Source organism: Mchenga conophoros, linkage group LG15 (assembly GCF_057382185.1).
Source record: "Mchenga conophoros isolate Kocher_MC1m ecotype Shallow Benthic linkage group LG15, M_conophoros_male_GT1.1, whole genome shotgun sequence".
NCBI lineage: Eukaryota > Metazoa > Chordata > Actinopteri > Cichliformes > Cichlidae > Mchenga > Mchenga conophoros.
This window is the reverse complement of record NC_140540.1, coordinates 2,746,887-2,770,606: the sequence shown is the minus strand read 5'-3', so window position 1 is coordinate 2,770,606 and position 23,720 is coordinate 2,746,887. Positions and strand designations below refer to the sequence as shown.

The 23,720-nt window shown below is 41.8% G+C and overlaps 1 protein-coding gene across 6 annotated transcripts in view; it reads right to left on the bottom strand.

Moving 5' to 3' along the window:
- The window catches only part of cep128 (centrosomal protein 128), a 79,134-nt gene that overhangs the window by 21,218 nt on the left and 34,196 nt on the right, over nucleotides 1-23,720 (bottom strand). For 2 of the 6 annotated variants that reach the window (XM_085246658.1, XM_085246654.1), the window contains 16 exons: nucleotides 23,042-23,128; nucleotides 22,149-22,269; nucleotides 21,878-21,996; nucleotides 18,940-19,040; nucleotides 17,971-18,043; nucleotides 17,257-17,379; nucleotides 14,618-14,704; nucleotides 14,039-14,113; nucleotides 13,728-13,875; nucleotides 11,483-11,622; nucleotides 10,164-10,235; nucleotides 9,756-9,941; nucleotides 6,135-6,323; nucleotides 5,413-5,874; nucleotides 3,595-3,759; nucleotides 2,000-2,164 (listed from right to left, as the gene is read on the bottom strand). In XM_085246658.1, the coding sequence (XP_085102784.1) occupies nucleotides 2,000-2,164; nucleotides 3,595-3,759; nucleotides 5,413-5,874; nucleotides 6,135-6,323; nucleotides 9,756-9,941; nucleotides 10,164-10,235; nucleotides 11,483-11,622; nucleotides 13,728-13,875; nucleotides 14,039-14,113; nucleotides 14,618-14,704; nucleotides 17,257-17,379; nucleotides 17,971-18,043; nucleotides 18,940-19,040; nucleotides 21,878-21,996; nucleotides 22,149-22,269; nucleotides 23,042-23,095 (2,280 nt within the window). In that variant the 5' untranslated portion in view covers nucleotides 23,096-23,128. The remainder of the gene's footprint in view (nucleotides 1-1,999; nucleotides 2,165-3,594; nucleotides 3,760-5,412; nucleotides 5,875-6,134; nucleotides 6,324-9,755; nucleotides 9,942-10,163; nucleotides 10,236-11,482; nucleotides 11,623-13,727; nucleotides 13,876-14,038; nucleotides 14,114-14,617; nucleotides 14,705-17,256; nucleotides 17,380-17,970; nucleotides 18,044-18,939; nucleotides 19,041-21,877; nucleotides 21,997-22,148; nucleotides 22,270-23,041; nucleotides 23,129-23,720) is intronic. The other 4 variants (XM_085246656.1, XM_085246655.1, XM_085246660.1 and 1 more) reach the window with 4 other exon arrangements.

The following is a 23,720-nucleotide window of genomic DNA, read 5'->3' as shown; positions in this document are numbered from 1 at the left end:
CGGCCCCCCAACAGTTTTTGCGCTACAAACCGACAATATTTTCATGGACCGGCCTTTAAGGTGTCGCGGATAAACACAACAGAATAAAACTAGTACCGGTACCAAAAAAGAGAAGATTTATTCATAACACACGGGAAAAGACCCAGGGAAACCAAGTTAACGATAAAAACGGTTAAAAAATAACGATAAAAACCGATAAAACCGTTGAATACCATGAATTTCACACCCGAGCCTCAACTCTCGCAGCCCTTAAACCTTTTGGCTACAACCTGTTAACGTTTACAGTTGAAACCTTTTGTGAGGTCTCACTGACCATAACCGTAACCTGTCCACTAAATTCTTGTTAGTTGATTAATGTGTCCAAAGCACCATGAAGAGGTGAATGAGACATTTTGCATAAAGCTGCTTTCAGTGCTCAAATACAGTAGAAAAGCCATATATGAGTCATTTTGGCATAAAAATATCACCTGACTCGTCTTACAATTAAAGTTGTATTCAGCAAAGTTTGTTTTTTCTTGGACTTTAAATATCTTTACACCACATTCAAACTTCCTGCTTCTTAGTGCTTTTAAAATCAAGGAAGGAAGGAGGGTATCATAAGGTAGCTGAAACTTAATCCACCCTTTAACCGTTAATGATCCCCCCATTAGCCCGATCGCTATAAATTGACTTCTTTCGGCATCATGGATTACAGAGGAGGAAAGGTGTTGGCTCGCATGTTTGACTGCAGCACTGCAGGACCAGCTGGAGAAATCTATAAGAGCAGATAAGAGCAGCCAGGGTTCATTAGCCTGGAGCAGCAGAGGAAAACTAGCTTTAAGCGAAGTGGGTGGTGGGGGTGGGGTGGGGGGTTAAAGAATACACTCAGTAGGTAGTGTGGAGGCTTTACAGTCTAATAAGCAGATTTATAAGTGCATGGTTATGTACAGGTGGGTGATAAATAAATAGATCAAATAAGATATGGGGTATGGAACGTGGATGCTTCAGTCTGTTAAAAGGCAATGACACAGTTCACTTTTATATTCATTTTCCTCAAGACTTCATTCAAAGATGCTCACATTTACACAATGAGCCACAACACTCACTACTACTATTTTTCTCCCCATTTTCATTTCCTGTCTCACTGTGCAGAACCTCTTCTCAGCTCCTTTACTTTGTCAGACTACAGTCGTAGTTGTTATTAATGAGCCTTGTCAACCTGACCTGTCACAGACGTTACGCTAAATATTTGCTTTAGAAACGTTTCCATCTGAAATAGATGGGACATTGTAGAAAAACATGAAAGACATGCAAACTTGATCTTTTGCACTTTCTGTGACGTTAAAGAAAGTCTGAGCTTGATTTTCATGTTTTTTTTTCATGTGTGTCTGTTCATCATGGATTTTTGGACATAAGGACAGAGGCCATAGAACAGATGAGTCATAACGAGTATTTCCTTTGGACTTTCTGTCTCTGGTAACACACACATGCAACATTTATATAAGCACAACAACACACACACACACACAAGCTTATCAGGTAAAACTTGTAACCAACTGTAAAATACTTTCCAAGGTTCTCAAAATAGTTGTTATTCTTGCCACTGGCAAATAAACAGAAGACACAGCCTTATGCAAAATCACAATACAAGAACAGGTCTCTTCAGCACAAGTCAATGTTATTATTCTGACAGTTAACAACAACTGAGCAAACAGTGGGACAAAACAAGACTGCTGCTGTCACTAACACTCCAGCCTGTAGAGACCTACTCTTGCCACACACTGTCCAGCATGAACCGACAAGAGAGGCAAACCTAACAAGAGACTGTTTAAGTTTGCATCTAGTGCAGCAACGACCGGAAGGACTATACACGTTTCTCCAGAGTATGTGGACTGGCAGGACTAGATTGTTACTTAGAAAATGATCCGTGCTTGTCAAATGTGCTGTGAATGTATAAAAGCAAGCTGACAGTATTCAACACCATTCAAAACACAAACAAAATGTAATAGGCAGGAAATACCTGGAGCTTGTCTTCGCCGTTCCTAGCCAGGCTGCGACAGGCTGCGTCTAGTTCCTCGCCCAAAGATGTAAGGACTGCCTCTTGCTCCGATTCCATTTCCAACACCTTCTGCTCCAACTTAACAAGTTCCGACTCCGAAACACGTCTCCGCTCGGCTGACCTGACCTGTGGAGAACGGCAGACAGCCGAGCGGAGTAGAGGTGCTGCAAATTAGCAGGTGTTTCAATTCATGCCATTGTAGTTTAAAAGACACTGATAAGAACTTTTTTTCTTCTTTCGTAGCATAAATGACATTTATGTCACCTGTTACAAGATTATTGTCAGATGTTCTGGTTTTCCTCAATAAACACATTCAGACTAACAAAAAACCGTGGGCATCAGAGACTTGTTCCGTTTCCTCTCAAAAAGCAGATACTACGTTTCTTTAGCTACAGTAGTTTCAGGGTCTCTACCAGGACACAGTCAATCAATACATTCAAGGATGGAAACCAAGTGATCAGTTCTGCCCTGGGAACATGGATCATTACCCTGTCCCTGAGATAATAAACTGCCCATGTTACATTAATAAGAGCCCTTTTTCTGCATGCAGACGATTTCAAATCAATAAATGGTTCCTGTGAAAAAGACCCATGCAACTTATCAGGGTCCTGTCAAAGAGGTGAATTGGGATTCAATACTTCATCAGCTGTTGTGAAGCCACTAAGGACATATTGATAAAGACTCTTTAAAATAGTGCTGATTTGGCACCACTTAACCCCTGGAACTCTTCTTATGTTTGGATTATCTGTCCTGAACACCTTCTGAACAGTGGAAAGTCGAAGCCTGATGGGCTCAGATTTTACCATCTGACTAAATGATACACACAGGTTAAACAGCTGGATTGAAATCGCTCAGCGGGAAAGTTAGAAGCAGCACAGTGTCTCTCTCACAAACTGAACTCAGCCTCAGTGCTGCTGGAAGGTGTGCCTCACTCTGAGCTAAAGCAAGAATTCCCACAGTTGGGAATTTGAAAAAGAATCACGAAAAAGGGAATGAAATGTTGCAGCACTGAGTTATACTTTTAAGCGTTATTATCGCTGCTGGAGAGCAATGGGTGTAAGGGCTCCGTCTATAGATAACAGTACTGTCTATAGATATTCCCTGCAGCCACTTTTTGGGGAAGAATCTTGCGAAAAAGGTTATAAAAAGTCACCAATTCTTGGGGAAAAGTGCTGATGATGATGATCTCTGCTGAGAGTGAGAGAAATAATCCCATTTCTAAACAGTTAATGCAATAATTTTGTTAAACCCTGTGAACCAAAGGTGAAAGGCTGCACCTGAGTCATATTTGATTTAAAATCCACTGTGGTGGTGTACAGAGGTTAAATCCTGTCAGTGTCCAGAAACATATGGACCTAACTGCAACAGCAACCAGTTTCTGTCACGCAGTCGCTGACTGCTTGCTCATAGCCAAATGTCTTGTGTTTCTATCAAGCAACAAATATCATATATTCCTAAAACGTAACATCTGCACAGACACACACATATATTAACAACTGGCCCGTAATATTAACCGAAGAATTTGGAAAAAGCACGCCCAAAGAAGCCAGGCTTACTTTGTCTTCCACTTCCTGTTTGAGTAGCTGGTATTTTCTGTGGAGAAGTGCATGCGCCTCCTCTTTTGTGCTCAGCTGTGCTGCCAGCTTATCACATTCATCCTTCATCCTGTCCAACTTGATGCGCAGCGCCCCACACAGCTCTTTGTCTGACGCTGCATCTGCCTAGAAGAGAGTGGATGTTTTTAATGCCATGATACACAGGTAATATTTCGAGATCATAAACACGGGCGGTTTATCCGGGGTAAAAAATTATCAACACTAAACAGGTGGCAGTTCTGGGAATACCATGAGTAAACAGAACAGATACAAGTTCTCATGTCACTGATTTGAACCCAGATTTAATTTATGCGCCAAATTTATCAGTGGATCCAAACATCTTAAGTCAGTTCTTGCAAGTAAAAGCTGATTTCACAATACAACGTGACATTATGTGCTGCAAAGCCAGAGAACATCAAGTAACAGGTCAAGAGAACGAATAACGAGTCCTGCTCAAGCTCGCAAAGGCAAGCCTCAGATTTTAGCTTTCTATATATAATAATAACGTAATAACTACACAGGATACAGTAAAGTGGAATGAATGACAATTATTCAGGACCGGGAGTGACACAAACAGAGGAAAAAATGGAAAAACATTAAAAGCAAATAAATTCTAAGTGGAGGGAAGCAGAAGGAGAGCGATTAAGACAGAGCGAGGCAGGGGAGAGGGAGAGGAGGAGAAATCATGAGTAAGAGGACAAGGACATGGAAATGTGAATATTTTAAGCCATTTCTGACAGTTGACTGTGTCATAACTGTAATACAGGCTTCTGGCTATGATACGTGAATATTGGGTGGGCTTCTGAGGGACATCTGCCGCCCCTGTAGGCTCATATTTAAAAACATTCCAGCAAACGCCCTTGTCCTTACCGCACTTGGAAATGGCACCATTACAATGAGCTATGTCAGATATTAATGCCATTCAGCGCAGCTAATGGGCTAAACTCAGCCATATCAGGGAGGACCATGCCCCTTAAGAAACAATGTACCCGGGAGGGCTCATCTTTGGAGATACTGAAGGTGGGAGGGGGGTGTGGGTGCAGTGGGACCGAGTCAAGTGAAGTTCCTATCTCCAACAGTGCCTTGATGAGACTTTAGGGGGTCTGATATCTGGGTTTTTAAATATTCACGCTTGGAGCTGTAGAATGGCCCCACAGATCCACAGGGCACCACACACCATTAAAAGCTCAGCTATCCTCGATTCACCAGTACTCAGAGGACAGGGTCACGACCAATGAAGAAAATTACGCTAAATGAGAATTTAGTCTGTGTCTCACTGGGTCGGAAATATACCAGATGTTTAGCTGCTGGGGTACGTTACCCTGCACTGAATTTGTAGAAATGCCAATTAAAGTTTGGCGCCCTGTGATCCATGCCTGGGTAGGGACACCTTGAACATCTGAAAAGGTTTGACAAAATAAAAGCATTTGATGCAGTTTTTAGAGTTTAGCTTTGATGAGGAATATTTAAAAAGAGAGAATTCTTGGATTTGGAGAATAAATAGCTACAGCGAGCAGCTTAGCCCAGAACAAAGACTAAAAAGAGCAAGAATAGTTTTGTTCAAAGTTAATAATGTATTTCTTGTATTTTGCTTAATCCTCAAAAAAAGCCTGAAGATTATGTGTCAGATTATTTCTGGGCTGTTAACAGTTACCACACAGCTAACTGACACTCGTGTAAATAATGCCTCTGGATTTTTTCACTCTTGCTGATACCGGTGATTATACTAAGCTATCCATTTCCACATTAGCTGTACAACATCTTAATGATCACAGCTACCTTCAGCTCTCTCATTTGTGCCTGTGTTTCGTCTCGCTCCTGACAGCAGACCTGTAGCATGTCCTGCACTTCACGAGCCTTCTTTGCATTGCTGTCCTCCATTGTGGCCTTCAAGCCGTCTAGCTCCTTCTGATGCACCTCTCTCTCGAGCTGCAGCTGCTTGCTGAGCACAGTCCGTTCTTCCTGTAGCGCTGTCAGCTTGGCCTGAAGCTCTGATGTGCTCTTTTGGAGCTCCTTCCTGCAGTTCTCCTCTTCAGACAACCGCTGGGCGAGCTGGGCGTGGGCTGCAGTCATCTGCTTCAGGGCAGCCTGGAGCTCAGCATGTGCGTCCTGGTCCCTCTGAAAACGGCGAGCTTGGGTGTCAGCTTGTTCTTGCAGCCTCTGGTTCTCTTCTTTCAGTCTTGCTCGGACGGCGGCCTGACGCCGAGTCTCATCCTCGAGGGTGGCTGAGGCCTCCCTCACCTGGGGTTGGGAGTCCTGTTAGGATCTTATCACAGCTCTTTAATGACTCTAATGCAACATCTTATATGGATTTTTGGATTTTACATGAAAAATAAAAAACAAATAAGCAATTAAAAAGGAATTACTCAGATTACTCGATTGAGATTTTTCAATAAAATCCCTGCAGTGCTAGACATTTGAAAACACTGCTGCATATTTTAAAATCCTAGTAATTAAAATAATGAAGAAGGAGAAATCTATCTGGGTGTTGGACCCCACACCTCCCGGATTTCCTGCTGCAGTGACAACTGGCGCTGGTGTGTCTCCGACAGCTCCACGTCCTTGCGGTGGAGCTCCTCTTCACGTTGGGCCAAGCGGCCTAGGATTTCAGCGAGCTCCCTGCGGGCTGCTTCAGTCTGCTGGCTCAGCGCCTTCAGCTGGGCTTGAGAGTTTTCCTTTTCCCTGGCTGCCTGGAGGGAGAGAGAGAGCGGGAGCAATAAAGAGAACGAGCCGGGTAGAGGAAGAGAAAAAAAAGATGAATGAAGAATGACAAATGAAGAAGAGGAGGGAGATGGTGTACAAAGAAGAGCTCTGACAATGATGATGAGTGCATGAGAAAGAGTGACAGAGAGACGGAGCGGGGGGAAACATATCCAGTACCAGCTCCTGCACTGATAGGAAAATGCTTGCACTCAGCTTCTCGATAAGGGACAATGGTCAGGTCTGCTCAAGGCAGATTGCTTCTAATACTCCGGCTTTGACTGGAATTTGCAGAGACTTTGCAGCAGCTCAGAGCCTAATCATTTAATTGAGCACTTGATTCTCTCCCCTAATTCATTAAGAGGGCAAAAATGATTTTGTAATTAATTCGCATCACGTCGAGTGTGCCAGGTGGGAGTCGGTCTGACTGTCTGTCTGTGAGGCACAAGGTGCTGACTGCCAGTTTGGAGGTGACTCCTTCAGTCCGAATGGGATGGGAATCGATGGGGGGTGACGTCTAAGCTAATAACAATAGACGGGCGTTAATTATTTAACGAAACACGACCACTTTAACATACCAAGCAACGGTAATCTATTTGTGGTCATGGCGGGTGAATTCAAAATGCATTATTCAAAAGTTTAAATTGGACGATGACACAAAGTCGTCCTCTATGACACGAAGACAAAATGAAGGATGAATGAACACGAACAAAGAGAGGAGTCAGGGATGCAGTGATTCTGATGTTTATGCTTTTCCTGATTTCTTTGTCTTATAAATATTGTTACAATGGAGGATGCTCATATTAATATCACCAGACTTTCAAATGATGTACTTGTAATCCCTGAGAGGTCAAATTTCTGGTGTCAGACTGCGATTAACATCCTTTCACATTCAGTTTTTTCTACTCCTCCTTCTCCTTGATGTCACTAAGCACTGTATCAAGGCCCAGTAAAAGGTAAATAAGGAGTATTTTGGCAAAGCTACTTTAGTGAGCCCAAAAATAAAAGGTTTATATAAATTCACTTCATTCAATGAAGTGGCTCAGCCAATCACATGGCAGAAACTCGGGGCATTTTGGCACGTAAACATGGTCATCACAGCCGAGTCAGGGAATAGGGGAGAAAGGTGATTTAAGGGACTTTGAAACGTGGCAAAGCTGTGGTCTGAGAGTTTGAGTAACTGCTGATCTGCTGGGATTTTTCTTGCACAACCATCTCAAGGGTTTATAGAGAATGGCCCAAAAAAGAGAAAATATCCAGCGAGAGGCGGTTCTCTGGGCAAAAATGCTTGTCGATGCCAGAAGTCAGAGGAGAATGACCAGCATCAACTCCACTTTAAACTCCACAGCCTGCCTCAGTGGTGTTGCTGAATGTGTCCGTGCCTTTAGGACCACAGTGTACCGATCCTCTCACAAAGATGCCACGAAGTTCAAATAATCTCTGGGTTCTGGAACATGACAGTGAGTTCACTGTACTCAAATGGCCTCCACAGCTGCCACATGTGAATCCAGTTGAGCACCTTTGAGATGTGGTGGAACAGAAAATTCACGTAATAAATGCAGCTGAAAAGAAGCTGCAGGAACTGTGTGATGCATTAAAATCTGTGAGGAATGTTTCCAGCACCCTGCTATATCGTGTAGCCATGAAGCATTAAGCTGAGTCTGAAGACAAACAAAGGATCCAGGTGAGGTATACCCAATGAACTGTCTGGTGGTTACACGTTTTCTTGTCTACAAGCAGCATCTATCACAATCAAGCCTCTTATGAGGATTTACAATTGCAATTTGGGACAGGAAGCTGATAACATCACACCATTAGCATGTTCTTGATTACATTTGCTCACCTTACACTTTACAAACACTTACATATTCAGGCTCCTCAGGTGCTCAATGACCTCTGGGGTCTGGGCTTTGTAACACATGGATCATACAGTGGGAATTGTGTCATTATGCAAATCATTAACTGGACAAATATTTCCTGTTTGTGCTGGATTTTGGCTCACAGGGCTTCATACTCCTGTTGTAATGTTCTGTCTATATTCTGAGTTCAGATTGTGCTTTTTGTTGACTCCTGTATATTTGGTTTAAAAGTCCATCTACATACAAGAATTATCTCAGATTAATTAATTAATTGCAATACAAACTTCCCAAAATATGTTACAACAAACATTTAAACAAAATAAACACATTTTACAACACAGCTAGAAACACAAAGTTGCTAACAAACATGAAACATCAGGAAAACAGGACAGGCTGTAACTACTAGTTTTGTGGTGTCCATTACGTCCACATTAGTTGCCAGTATTATGTATGTAACTGTAGCCTTCCATCATCCAACCACGTATCCTGACCTCACTGAGCAGCACAGCTACAGTTTTGTTTCTCCCTGCTGCCTGAAGCTGATAACTGCATTTTAGTACAGACATTATTGATCACTTCACTTTTCACAACACACCAACAAAGTCACAGAAGTTGTGCGTGAGCCAGACTCTGCTGCTAAGACAAAGCAACAAAGAGGCTTGGTTCTAGCTAACAGTGGTGCCAGCTGTAACACAGCCTGTACCTGCAGCAGCAGCAGCAGCAGAGGGCGGAGGTGGAGCATTTAAGACACAACTGCCACTAATGCTGAATTTATGCTGCAGTTTCCCACCAGATCCAGCTAGATTTCCCACAGTGAACCTTTGGTGGTTCACCTGAGAGCTCTCACTTTGATCAATTATAAACCGAAAGCACTACCAGAGCCAACAGAGCAAAGTGGTTTTAGCAGTCCTGGTTTAACTTGCGCTAATACACATTAAAAGCTAACCGGTGGCACGATCTTGTACACAGTACAATGTATTCTGTACGTACAACGCTTTTTTCACGTTTCATTGCAAAGATGAAAGCCTCTCACGTGGTTTTAGAGTTAAAAGAACACATTAATATGAACCTAGGCTGGACATTCACACATGATTCATGAAAAATGTTGTTTTGCAGAAGCAATCAAGTGATCCAGCACTCTGCAGCCGTAAGGTTATTCGACCCACAGTGGGTGGATTAAAGAAAACAGCCAAAATCAATGCAGTGGATGCTGAGATATTTAGATTTTCTGGCCCTTAATACGGGTCAAGCTCTTAACGCTGACATTTCCCATAATGTCACTCATTAGCACCTTTCATTAGACCCCGGCTGAGTCCAAATCAGGAGAGCGAAGCGCTGCTTGAGATAAGGAAACCAATTTTGATGTGTAAAATTGGCAGAGTGCCCATTTTGAAAAGAGCAAAGATGTAGTTTTACAGACAGGGCAGATCAGTTCACTGGAATCAATGACGTTTTAAGATTCTTGCTTTTTATTTCAGCGCTGAAAGTCAACATTAACAGGATCAGCTGCTTCTGTGAGCTGTGTCCAAAAAAACTGCTATGAAAGCATCTGCTTCAACCAACCTGTGAGGCCTTGTCAGTATGAAGTTGAGCCCGAGCCCTCGCCTCCTCCAGCTCCTTCTGCAGTCTCCTGCACTTTGCCCTCCACTGGCGCACAGCCTCTTGGGCTCTGGTCTTCAATTCATCTCTGCTCCTTGTGCTCTCGAGGAGTAATGCCTCCGTCTCTCTCCTCTCTGCTTGCCCTCGGCTCTGAAAGGAAGACTGAATTTATGAATAAAATGTATATTCATCCTTTAGAATATAAAATCGTGTGCAACCATTCCCATACAAGAAGAATCTCAAGCATCTTATTACCACAGGATTAGTTTATTCACATCTTAATATTCAAATCTGATAAAGTTGTGGCTTAGAATAAAGAGGTAAACATCATGTGAGTGTACTTCAGTATAAAAGGTTGATTATTTAAGCGACCTGTATGTCCCTCAGCTGTTCCAGCATTCGCTGCTGCTGTTGTTCTCGCACCGCCAGGTCTGACGATAATTCCTTGTATATATAGAAAAGAAAGGTCAAGGTGTGTGTCTCTGTGGAGCAGAGAATTGCATTTTAGATTATTTCAGTGAGTGACTATTGCTAGTGTGAGGGGGGGTTGGGGAAGCAGGAAAAAGGGAGAGTGGAATAATGGGTTTATGCTGGGTAGGAAAAAAGAAAAAGGAGGAGAGAAGCAAAGAAAAAAAGGTGTGATATATTTAGAGTAAAGATAAAGAATAAAGGGTTGGCATGACAGAGCTAAGAAAGAGACAAAAGACAAAGACAGAGAGAGGTCAGAGGCGGCTGAGGGTGTTTACACGCTACGTACAATTGGATTATCTACATCGCTGGTCTGAAAAGTAATCTAAAAGAAGAATTGCTCTGGATTAACGTAATATCCACAAGAAAATCACAATCTCTTTGAAGTTGCAAGTTTGAAGTGGAAAGCAAGGGTAAATAAGGTAACCCTGTTGCCGTTTAGGCGTTTATACTGAATAAGGCTGTCAGTTAGGAGTAATTAGTCATACACTGATTAGTCATAGACCTATTAGACTGTATATAAATTCAGCCACTGAAAAATTGAATCTTCCATCCCATTCTCCTCATTATACTTCATTTTTCTCATTTACCACTAAAAATGAAACACTTCCAACGTCTATTTCGATTTAGACATAAAAACGGCACGAGACGCCCCAGGTGATACATGCAAACACCCGCATATTCTCTCAGCACCTACTCTGCAATAGGGGAAGTGTGGGTGTTTAAACACATTTTCAGTAAAAGAAACATCAGAGATTAGAGAAATGTGCCAATGCTTGAAGTGCAGCTATTTCTACTAACAATTTATTGATACCAACTGCAGCCTTGAACGCCCCAACTTTGCAAGGAATTGCAATACTCTTTTTTTCCCTCCTTCTTCTTCTTACATCTTGTTTCAGTGATGGGAGTGACACATTGCACCAGTTTGAGAAGGATAAATGACTGCCTGTTGACTCCTGATCTATTCCAAATGTCGCTTCATCTGACGATATAAAAGGGATCAAGGGGTATGGAGCAGGCAGGGGATGCGACCGTGGAGGAGAAGCAACAGACCCACATACATAACCTCAGCACGGGGTGGAGACAGCAGCATGGGCAGAATCAAAAGCATGCTTGTGATGTGTTCGTTTGAACTCCAGCTGAGACTTCTTTAGTCTTTGGAGTAAGACGACCCGAGAAATGCACCGTCTTTCTTTTTTGAACCACCTGTGACTCGCACACACCTTCAACTGTAAGCTGAGCTGGACCCTCTCCCTCTCTTTACAGTCCAGAGCCCTCTTCAGTTCTTCGACTTCACCACGGACCGAGGCTTTGCACAGCTGAACACGCAGTTCTGCCACTTCCTTTTCCAGGTCTGAGCGATCTATTGACACATGCACACCACTATCAGCAGACGTACATCCAGAGTGCTGTTACTGCACGGTGGAAACAAAATATAAAAAAAGTGGAACAAAAATGACAATCAACAGGTAAGCTACAGCATCGGGTTTTTGGGTTTATTTTTTAAGGGAAATGTAATAAGATTCACTCTCAGTTTATTTTCAGAATTCTTTTGCAAACTGTCCTTCAGCAACAGCTGGTCCCCCCAGGTGCCACACGGCGTGGTCCCACTGCTCCTAGAGCTCACAATGGGTATAATGCCGTGGATGATATTCTCTACATGGGCCACTAAAGTTAAAGACTTGGTCACTTTGGTCACCGACCAAACATCTGGCGAACAGAATACAAAAGTAGTGAAAAGTTCTGCGACTCATGAAGGATTCTCCACAACTTAAGTACTGATTTGTAGAAGCACGCTATGAGGATTTAATGAAGTTATTATGAACTAAGAAATAATCTTTCACTCAACCTAATACTAAACAGCACAAACCCTTACATAACCTAACCTTCTAGAAAACGTGAGACACTTAAAGAATCTCTCATTTTGGAGCTTTCACTGCCTTTAAAGACACTTTGATGTCCTAAAATCAATGTTGCAAAAAAAACAGACGCACAGAGTTGGATTTTCAATATTTTTCTCAAATATACACTCAATTTTTTCTCCTTTCATGGTAATAAATCTTTGATATTCTGTGTAGTTCAAACAAATTCTCAGTCCTCTCACCAACATTTAAGTTTTCCTTTCACCATCTTGTTTCTTGCTGGCACTGAAGCCTTTTTACTTTGCTCTGCATTAACCAATCAAACCTTCAAGACAGAAACACAAAAACACGACACGAGGATAACGGGGGATGTAAGATAAGCTTCTAACTTTATTTTTATTCTTGAACTCAACTAGAGTAGTTTTACACTTTGCATGATTTACTGTTAAATATAAAAAATACTGTTCTTAATCTTTTATTGGGCTGCCTCTGTGTCCATCCTCTCTATGAAACACAGTTTTAAGCCCCAGTCAAACACGCCTACAGACTGGTCTGCAACCACCTCGCAACCTCTGGTCATGAGAGAAAAATGTGTATTCCTGCTTGCAAATTGTTCCTGGAGGTTGGTGGTAGCTTGTGTGAGTGGTGCTACAGCACCACTCACGCAGCTCTAGAGACGGGTCAGTGACTCCCTGGTAACCACCAGTTGCTAGGGAGAAGTGCATATTTCCTGCACAGTTGGCAAGAGGTTGCACGAGATTGCAAAAAATGTCATGTTAGAATGGTTGCACCAAAAACGTCCTGGAGACTTGTCTGCAAACACTCAGAAACTTCTTTCAAAGGAGTGGAACTGAAAAGTGCAACGCAAATTGTGAAAGCAATCACAAAAACGTGCAGCGCCCTCTTTGCACAACAACTGATTTCCCCTGGCAACAGCCTGCAACCCCTTTCCAGACATTCAGGGAGTACACAGTTGTTGATAGTGATAGGACCCTGCTCCTGTGGTCACTGACCGCCCTCTAGGCCTGTGTGACTGAGGCTTTAGCTCCTCTTTCTTCTGATTCGCAGCCCCCCCTAAAAACAACAGCAGAGCCATCATGAGTAAAAAAAGCCTAGTTAAGTATAGATCGACTGGAAGCCCAAGATTTTGGCTGGTAGAGATGAGCTACACACAATGATGTTATTATTTGAAAATGTTTAAAACGAGCATCCACGTGACAGATAAATCATCCCACGATTTAAAAATTTCAGTATATCTTGTGAACACATTGTGAATGAATGTAAGTCCACACTCAAGTTTTCACAGTGAGCAGGCTGCATTTTTTGTTTTGCTCTGTTGTCTTGCGTCACCTTCTCTGCGTTTCATTTCTGCTGCTCGCTTGTAACTGTGCTGTTTTGCTGTGTTTTACTGAACACCCCGAGTATTGAGCAAAAGAAGGAAACAGAGCTGTCGGTGTTTCATTTCACAACTCTGTACATTTAAAACCCGAAAGTTGTCATCCTAAAAAACAAAATCTTAGCATCCATTTCCACTGGCACAGCAATCTTTAAAACCATCCATTTAACTTGCATCCATACACTCTCTTCTCCCCTGACAACCGAATACCTGGCCCTTGCAGCCCACCTCTTCCACCATCCTTGTCAGCATAGCTGCCATGTGGCTGAGCACTGGGCCGAGAAGTCTCCAGCCGTGCCCTCTCATGCCCCGTCTTCTCCTCCCTTGTCCTTTGCAGCTCGCAGCGCATGTCCTCCACCTGGGGATCATCAGCCGTGTAAGAAAACGCAGAAAAAAGACATCCGACTGTCTGACAGCAGGCAGAACAACACTGAAGATTTCCAAAAAGTCTCTTCTCATCTTACTGTTTTGTCTCATGAGCTTTACTGGTTTACATACAATCAGGCAGAGGACAAACAAACCTGTTGAACGAGGGACTCTCTGCTATCTTCTGACTGTTCCAGCAGTCTTCTGGCTCTCTCTAGTTCCTGCCCCATCTGAGGACAGCGAAGCAAAAACAATTTACATGAACAGGTGTTTCAGAATTTGAACAGTATCAGGGTTTAATCCAGAAACTTACAGCAGAACGAAACAAAAATCATCAAAACAAATTCAATGTTTTAAACTTAACTTTCCTTGCCTGGAAAATAATAGACATATCTGTTCAACAAAAATTCCCAAATAAGAAGAAAATGAACAATCTGTCAAATAAGTACAAATCATAGCCTTCACATTTTGAGCCACAATTAAGTTTTCTATATCAGTAAATAAAAAGTAAACATTATAATTTGTATTACTGCAATTATGAAAACCGTAACATTAAATAGAAAGTTTCAATGTCATTTTCAGCTACAATGCAATAATAAAGTCTCTGCATGCCTTATTTAAAACGATCGTTGAAGCAGTACGGCAAAAACTGAAACCAAGATTCTCGAAGGCGTTTAGATCATCCCAAATTTTCTCTAATGCAAAAACGCTCCTTTAACACTCAGTTTCTTTACCTTGGATTTCTCCCTGTCTGCTTTGAGCAGCCTGGCTGCCATCTTCTCCGCTCTTTCACTGGCTCCAATTTGGCATCTCCCTAAAGTCTAAAACACACAAACAAAATTCCATGCAGGAAACACCGTGTATTATTGTGAGACACTATAAAGATGACACATGAGAAGTGCTATTGCATCACAGTATCCCCTGCCCTCCCCCCATCATCATCGCCTTTTTCTTGGAACGAGATACTGGCACCATGGTGGATTTGTACAAGAGCTTAGATCCCACTCCATCCCACTCACTCTAAGCGGGCTGTGGTGATGAATTACCGGCTGCTAGCAATAACATCTACCCAAGTGACTCATCATCTATTTGATTCACATCACAGCGGGCCCATCGGTGGGGAATAAATGTGCCCTCTGCTCTCCCTCCTCTCCTGCTCTTTAGTAGTGAAAGAGATTATTTTCCTCTTCATTTCCTCATGCTTGTTTATTTACCCTTAATTTTTGGGCAAATGCATTATTTCCCATCGCCCTGGGCCCCGCTGGTGTCCCATTAGGGCACGACAGAGGAGAGGGATGCAAATGAATTGGTAGCTACCATCACTACACAGCGTGTTGAAAAACTCTTGCTCACACAGGTTATCAGTCTGGATACACAGCGCCCCTCTGTGGTTCACCGGTAAAATACAACAGACGTGACAGATTGGGAGAAGATACAGATGAACCAAGAAATATCATTAAGCGGCATTATGCTGATGATCTATAATGTGGAGGGTTTGTGTGGTTAAATGTAAAGTAGCAATAGAAATGAGTAATAACACAAGATAATGCGCATCAAGTGCACCTAATGACAGCGCTTTCACAGCCACTTGTGCTTTTAGACAAATCACGTCTTGACAACGATCGTGATTGGCATTAAATATAAGAAAGCAGCAATTTCTTGCTTAGCAACCATCTGCACTATAACAACGCAATTACTTAGTGTGTTTTATAGTCTCATAAAGCAGAACGAGCTTTAAGAACCTTATAGAATCGGTTATTGAAGGTACAGTAAGCATGAAAGCCACTAGAAACCTCGATGTTTCCCTGCTCTGTAACTGTATTTGTGAGGGAGAATAACCATCCTTGTATCTAAACCTGTAGAAGCTCACTAATCCCACCAAGTATGCTTATTTTGACTTCCCACAAATTCTGAACAGACAACCTGTTTTTGTTTCTACGGTCCACTATACTTTCACTGTAATATCTCTGTACCACAGATGGCAGCGTTATTATGTTGGGAAAATCCCAGTGTAACAAAAGACTGCCTGAAAGCCCCGCGCTGTTTTGTGGAAGGTGCTACTGACATGCTTTCATCAGCCAAATTTCTGCATATGTGACAAAGAAGGACTAAAGAGAGATTTGAACGTGTAACCTTTCCAACTGATCTCAAAGACTATTTTGGTTAAAGGTGAAACTGCTGATGAGCCCGTCTGTACATAATAAATCTGATTGTCCAGTAAACCTCAAAACATCTATTATATTTTCATTGAGTGTTCACTCTTCTGATGAATTTGAGCTTGTTTTCTTTATGCTGCGCAGCAAAACAAACTCTTCTTTATTTGCGCCTAAAATGCCATCCAAACTTTTCTAAAGCAGTTTCCCATTCACAGACTTTACCTGGGTAAGCTGCTGAGGTGTATTATTGGTAATCCAAACACATTTGGCACACACTCCTTTCAGCACTTTTGTATCAGTCTTAAATGGCCTGTATTTATATAGCGCTTTACTAGTCCCTAAGGACCCCAAAGCGCTTCACATATCCAGTCATCCACCCATTCACGCACACATTCACACACTGGTGATGGCAGCTACATTGTAGCCACAGCCACCCTGGGGCGCACTGACAGAGGTCTTAGACAGTCTTAGACAAAAACACCAGCGATTTAACACCGGACAATCCCCTCGCTCTTATTTGGTAAAGAAAGTAGGTCCTTTGCTCTGACCCTTTCCATCTCTTGTTCGCCTGCTGGCTGGCTCGGGGCCAGGTTGTGCTTGTTGCTGTCCTCCATATTAATGCAAATGCTTCCCCAAAACATGGAGCAGAATGATCGCTGTCGTTATCCCTTCTAAACTGCAATGATTGATGAAAAGCTGGACTGAGAAGCAGCTCATTGTGTTTATTATTATTCATTTATTTTCCACAAGTGTTTGTCCAATTAGATATCTGCCAGAGAAACGTATTATTTTGGTAATAATTCCATTCTGAAAGTGTGTGCGCCTCATTTCATGACACACATCTGTGGGAAACACGGACCAACACATTCTTATGCAACGGCAGAAGGAACACGAATAAATATATAATCACATTTGCACGAGGCTTGTATTACTACAGGAACTCTGTGTTGCTGTATAATCTATTGTAGAATTTGCATTTTTAAAATCTTGGATGAATTATAGATATATTTGTGATTAAGATCAACTTTGCTGATCACCAGGTAACACGGATGCCAGTCATAACTTTAATATTCACTTGGCGCTTTTAAGTGTTGTCTCTAATAAATGAATGTGGTCATTAGTTATAGTTAAATCGTTCCACTGAATTCATGTGCCTCCATCTTGCCCCTAGCGATAAGAGCCAGGTGTGGGAGGTGAGTGGCGAGGAGGAGTGTCACCTCCTGCGGCTCGTCAGACGCGGCCGCCCGCTGCTCCGGCCTCCTCTCTCCGCCCGTGCTCCTCTGTTCGCCGTGCATCTCTCTCTCCAGCTCCTGCAGACGCCGCTCCACACGAGACGACACCTACAGACGGCGAGAGAGAGAATGAGCGCTCCTCGGGTCACGCGAACATTCGCGCCGGCGCAGGAATGGCATCAGCGTGCGATAGATGAGAAAACAGGAAATTAAAAGTGCGGATGATAAAAATATCTTTCATAACTGACTGAGTGTATTACATTCGCGTTGCAGCGCCTCCCTGCCTAATCAGGAAGCATCATATCCACCTGTAAAAAGCTTTATCTTGTCACGCCCACAGACAGGATGAGATAAAAAATATTAAACATATTGGGCGTCATGTGGGGCTGTGTATTTGTCACAGTACTGATGGTGCAGTAACAAGCTGTGTGCCTGGAAATTAAAGGGAAATATTTGCTAAAGTTGGAGCACTATGAGCCTACTTTAAAAAAAAAAGAGGAAGCCATTTGTCTTTTGCCATTTTCTATTCCAGAAACTCCAGCTATTTGCATATTCCATGCTTTATACAGCAGCTTTCATCCATCAAAATTTGTGATGCGATGGCCTTAAATTCTGGATGCCTCCGCTTTTCTTTACACATTCACAGAGCCAGAAAGCACACTTGAAGTACTGGCAATGAAATACACAGCCACAACTCACTGAGTCCTGTCTCAGGGAAGCTGTCATGTGCTCTGTGAGGCTTTCCATCGCCCGCCTGGTGTCAATATCAGCCCTACAAAAGAAGGGAAAAAACAAAAACAGACAAATCAAGCTGGCTGAAAATATTTACACTGCAAAACACTGGAAATACTATTCCAGGACCCATAAATGCATTATTTGACAGCACTAAAAAATAATTATGCAGCTTCGGATGCTGAAATACGACGCTGGATCAATTTGCTCTGGTCAGCGGCGCTGGGTAGGAGTGATTTTTAATAACTTCAAAATGTCAAATTCTAATCCGTTTTGACTGCGCGGCGCCGTCTCTTTAAGTTCCCTGTGACACTTTTATCACCTTTTCATTAAGGAGACTTCACAGAGATGGAAACCGTGCTTCTGTTTGCAAACCCCAAGCAAAAAACTTTTTTTATGTTCGGTGCATATGAAAAGTAAAAGATCAATATTCCAACACTGTCTTCCCAGAGCCGAGAACTTAAACTGATGACTCTGTGGGCAGAAGTGAAGAAGAAGAGACTATAAAAGCCTGCTTGCATTCATTGTGGCTTACCAAAACAGTGCGACATACATAGTAATGCTCTTGGAAACGTATCGCTCTTCAATTTAATAAACTGTAAGAGAGCCGTCTGCTGTTACTAAGCCACATTTGTTTTTCAAAAAACAACCTATTGTAATGAGCGTTTTTTTCAGAGGTCAATGCAGTCAGACTGAATACAAATGAGAATAATCGTATTTAGTGTGTCTGAACGACTCTGCAGCTTTTCTAATTTGGCAAAGAGAAACTAGCACCAGTGCTGCTCTGGCTAACGGTTTAATTATGCTACTTGACAACAACAAACCATTATTGGAGATTTGGCCATAAAATGACTTTTGCAGTAACATAAAAACAATAGCTGTCAAATTCAATTGTGAATGTGTTGTGTGAGAAGGTATGAGCTTTTATGTTCAGACTTCAGATACCGGTTCCTCCGGAGGATTTCTCTATCCAGGTCATCAGACAGTCTCTGCTGGTCACAACGCAGATCCCTCATGGACTGGTGCAGGGTATGAATCTGTGTGAGACAGCCACAAACCCACGCTGAATACAAAACGCGAGACACGAGCAGGGCACGGCTGAGCGGCGCTCCACATCGCTGCATCGTGAAAACACACTACAGATATCTGAAAGGGAAAAACTAACACAAATGAAAACCCATGTGAATAAAATGATGTTGATGGAAAATGCTGCAGTGAGCGCACTCTCGCTGACAGGGGCTAGAAACACAGCATATTTCTCCCATACTGGCGACTCTTCATTGGCTGCCAGTGAATTTAAAATCCTTCTCTACACATACAAGATCTTAATAATCAGGCCCCATCTTATATTAAGTACCTCATATCACCATGTTAGAAGAGGTCATGTGGAACCAGTTTGGATTCGGGACACAGACACCGTCTCTACTTTTAAGATTAGGCTTAAAACTTTCCTTTCTGATGAAGCATGTACAGTTGTTAGTGCGGGATCAGGTGACCCTGAGCCCTCCTAGACTGCTGGGTGTTTCCCATGATGCACTCAGTATTTCTTTGTCACTCATGTCTCTGCATTTCATCATTAGTCATTATTAATCTCTGGCTCTGCCCAGTACTGTTTCCTTTATCCCGTTTTCCCCTCAACCCCCAGAAGGTTGCGGCAGATGGCCGCCCCTCCCTGCTCGTCCAGTCCCACCAGAGATTTCTTCCTGTTAACAGGGAGTTTTTCCTTCCCACTGCCAAGTGTTTGCTCATAGGGGACTGTGCTATAGTTCGGGTTTTCTCTCTATTATTCTACAATCCTTACCTTACAATATAAAGTGCCTTGAGCTAACTGTTGTTGTTATTTGGTGCTATAAAAAGACTTAAATTCAACTGAACTGACACATTAGGCCAAAGGTGGCGTAATAAATGTCTTATTTACAGGTGATTGCTGCTGTCCAGTGAAAACATGCAACCACACAGATGCCATATTGGTTCAGAGAGCTGTGCCTCCTGACAATGAAAGTTTCAGGAGGCATTTTGGTTTGTTACAAATACTAGAACTATATTTATTATACAGGATGCAGAGGTAAGTTTACACCATAATCCTCATCTTATATGAACAGTAGCTCAGGTGATAGACCAGTAAGGTGAGCGGTTCAATCTGCTCCAGTCTGCATGCCTTGGGCAAGATATTAACCCCAAATCTCTCTCCGATGCATCCATCAGAGTGTAACTGTGTGTGAGTGTTAGATAGAAGCACTAGAAAAAAGTGTTTTTTAAGGCAAATTGTGTAAAGCACTTTAAGTGGTCAGCTAGACTAGAAAAGCGTATATAAGAACCAGTCCATTTACCATTAGTAATCATAAACAGTTCAATGATATAATGTTTAAAAAGAGTAATCCAATCCTCCGGCTCCTTTTTGTGTTGTTGGGCCATCAAACTAATGTGATTACTCCCATCACTTAAATAAATTTACAGTCTGATTCTGTGAAACTCTGACTTGGAATAAGAGCTGTAGATGAGTTATTTACTCTCTTATCTTCAGTTCTGCTGTTGATAATCGTCTCTTAACTTTCTCAGTTGGGACTCAACAAACAGGACAGTCTGTCTGAACTCTGCCTCAACCTCCATGTCCCATCAGTGTCATTAAAGAGATTTAACACACATACAGATTAATTAAGGACTAGTTAAGACGATAACACATAAAAGTGACATAGCCGACTGACAAATAATAACCAGCTTTCTCCTACACTATGAAAAATATTCATGAGATTCAAATGTTCATCTATTTTTCTAATTTTTGTTAGCCTCATTTAGTGTCAGACTAATCCCCTGAAATACTGGATTTAGGTTACTGGATTATCATAACTATCCATCTCTCTATCCATCCTCTTAACCGCTTATCAAGTTCAGCAGATAACCTATTGTTATGTATCAAATGAAAGAGGTTTATTCAAATAGGAGATGATAAATCAGCATATCACCTGATGCTTTCTTTCATTCAAAAAATTAAATAGCAGCAAAAAAGTCTGTCAGGAAAACGTCAGTAGCCACAGTCAGAATCCCTGACCAAGACGGCAGCAGCAGAGACACATCCACAGAACCCGATACTGCACTTATGGGTTGTAATTGAACAGCCAATTTTGCTTAGGAGGTTTCTAATTAAGTTAAATGACCCAGAAGTATTGTTTTGGCAGTCACAGTAAGAGCTGCACAAATTCTACAAAAACTGAATAAAAGTGCTTCAAAGCTTCCTTTACCTCCATCAGCAGAGGATACATTACACCATTCTTTAGGAAAGTAGGAGGTCATTCCCATAATCTATAGCGACTGAAAATGATCAACAAATCTGACAAGATAGCACAGCTCATGTATTAAACATGACATCCATGTCCACAACCTGATCCTATGTTTTTAATTTTTATCACACAGCAACAACCACAGTTTAACTCTTACACGACTACAATAAAATTGGCTTCTTGTTGAGCTTTTGCATTGTTAGAAGAACGCAGATTTATAAAAACTTTCTAATTTCAGATTATGAGCTGTATTAACTGATCAAAGTGCCTTTAAGTTCCACTGTTGTTCAGCTGGTAAGAACATGCTGAGGTGGAGTAAGTTGTGCATTTTCTAATCTATGTTGTGGATGTTGTACTTTTCAATACAGCAGACATCCGCTGTGACACTGTAAAGGAGTCTAGCGTACACTATCCTCCTCTTTACTTATCAAGTCTCCTTCACACCTTTCCTTGACCCCATGACATTTTCCACTGTGGCCAGTGAAAAGTAACTTTTTTGGACTATACAACATACTCTATGTGGATCTACCCAATATGCCCTCTAGTGGCAATATGCTGAACGTGAATGAAGCACTAGCTGGTCTGTTGTTCCTTACACCGTCTCCTTCCAGGCTTGTTTCCTTGAAGCGAACATTGGCAGATTGAGACCTCCTCCTCCTTCCTGGAGGGCTCGTGTAATCCTTAAGTGGAGAAGTGGGGTAGAAACGCTGGCCTTCTGAAATCACAAGCATACATTTTATCAGAGGTTTGCTTTGCAAACTAACAAACAATATAAACATATAGCAGGAAGTAGAACACTTTCATACTCTGAAAAAGACTTACTAAACAAAACTCGATCACTGGTTCTACTGGTCATTTTTTTCATACCTGATCCTGAGGAAGCTTCCAGGTCGCTGGTATGCAGGGTGGAGGCTGAGGAGCTCCGAACCCCGTTGGATCGCCTCTGTGTCTGCAGCTGGCTGATTGACTCCTCTAGGTTCTCCCTAAGCTGATGCATGAAAAAGTATAAATGACTTAGAAGGAGGCAGAGAGACGTTTTTGTTGTTGTTTTTAAGCATAAATGGGAGTGTCGTATTTGGGGCCCTTTCTTAACATACTTAGAGAGAATGGATTTGACCTCACTGTCAGCATCTGATGATCCATCTCTAACCAGCCATCTCTGACTGCTTAGTGTTGCTACCAAAGGCCCCATGCAGCTGTGTATGATAAATGGGTTCAACTGGCAAACTGACCCCTAAGAAGTCACTCCCCATTTTTCTATTTTTCTGGGGGCTTTTCCTTCTTTTCCATACAGTTTGTCCTTGTTGATTGCCTTATGTATACTGATGTATAATGCTGTCAGCAGAAACTGATCTAATAAACATATAGTTGGCAAAAAATTGGGAGTGTCATTCACTTAAAAAAACCTGAATAAAAAGGCATAAATTAGTGGGTGAAACTGCTAGAATTAAGATGTGCTTTATTTATCACAAACTTTGGGAAATTCTTGTATTATAGTAGCCTTAACATAAAACATACAGCAAAACAGCTTAAATAAAAGACAACAAAACAAACTAAATAAGGAAAAAAAGGACATCGATCATCAAATTCTAAATAAATAATTTTAAAAAATGAAACTAACTTCAAGTGTAAACTCAAGAAAAAAACCTAAATGGCTCTATAACGTAAAATAGCTAAATAAAGCAGAATAAAACAGCCTTAACATATGTAGTACAGCAATAAAATAAAATAGAAGACATCTAAGAGAACAGGCATCTCACCAGTGCCATGGCTTCAGCCTGGTCGTCTGTGTGCTCCCTGTACTGACCCAGCATCTTGTCTACTTTGGTCAAGTTCCTGCTGGTGTCCTGCCATTAAGACACTTCCAGTTAAAGACTGCTGAAATGTGTTAAGGATTCAAAACAGGCTATGGATACAGAGCTATCCATCCATCCATTCATTTTATTATATATACAGGTGCTTTCATTAGCCGGAAACCACAGGTGGAAAAAAGCACATGAAAGACAAAAGGATGTCTCTGACACCAGTGGTTATTTTTTCATTCCCAAACTATGAATGTTAATTATGAATTTATACCAACACTAAATCTTTTGTGGCAAGTTTGACTGGTATCCATTTATTACTCATGTAAATAGGGAATACATGCCATTTAAGCAGGTTAATTCTCCAAAGAAGAGACACAAAAACAGGAGCACTCTGAATCAGACAAACACAAGGAAGAGCATCACTGCATTATGCTGCCTTCTCACACGGCAATTGATTTTTCTTTTCTTTTACATAATAACAATTGAACCATAAACTGATGGAAAACCCTACATTTAAAAAGTGTATAAACATCATTTAAATGCAGTAACTAAAGAGTCTGATACTGAAAATTTGCCGAAAAAAGGCCAACAGACCATTGTTCAGTGTGTTCCCAGCCCATGATGAGATGAAACT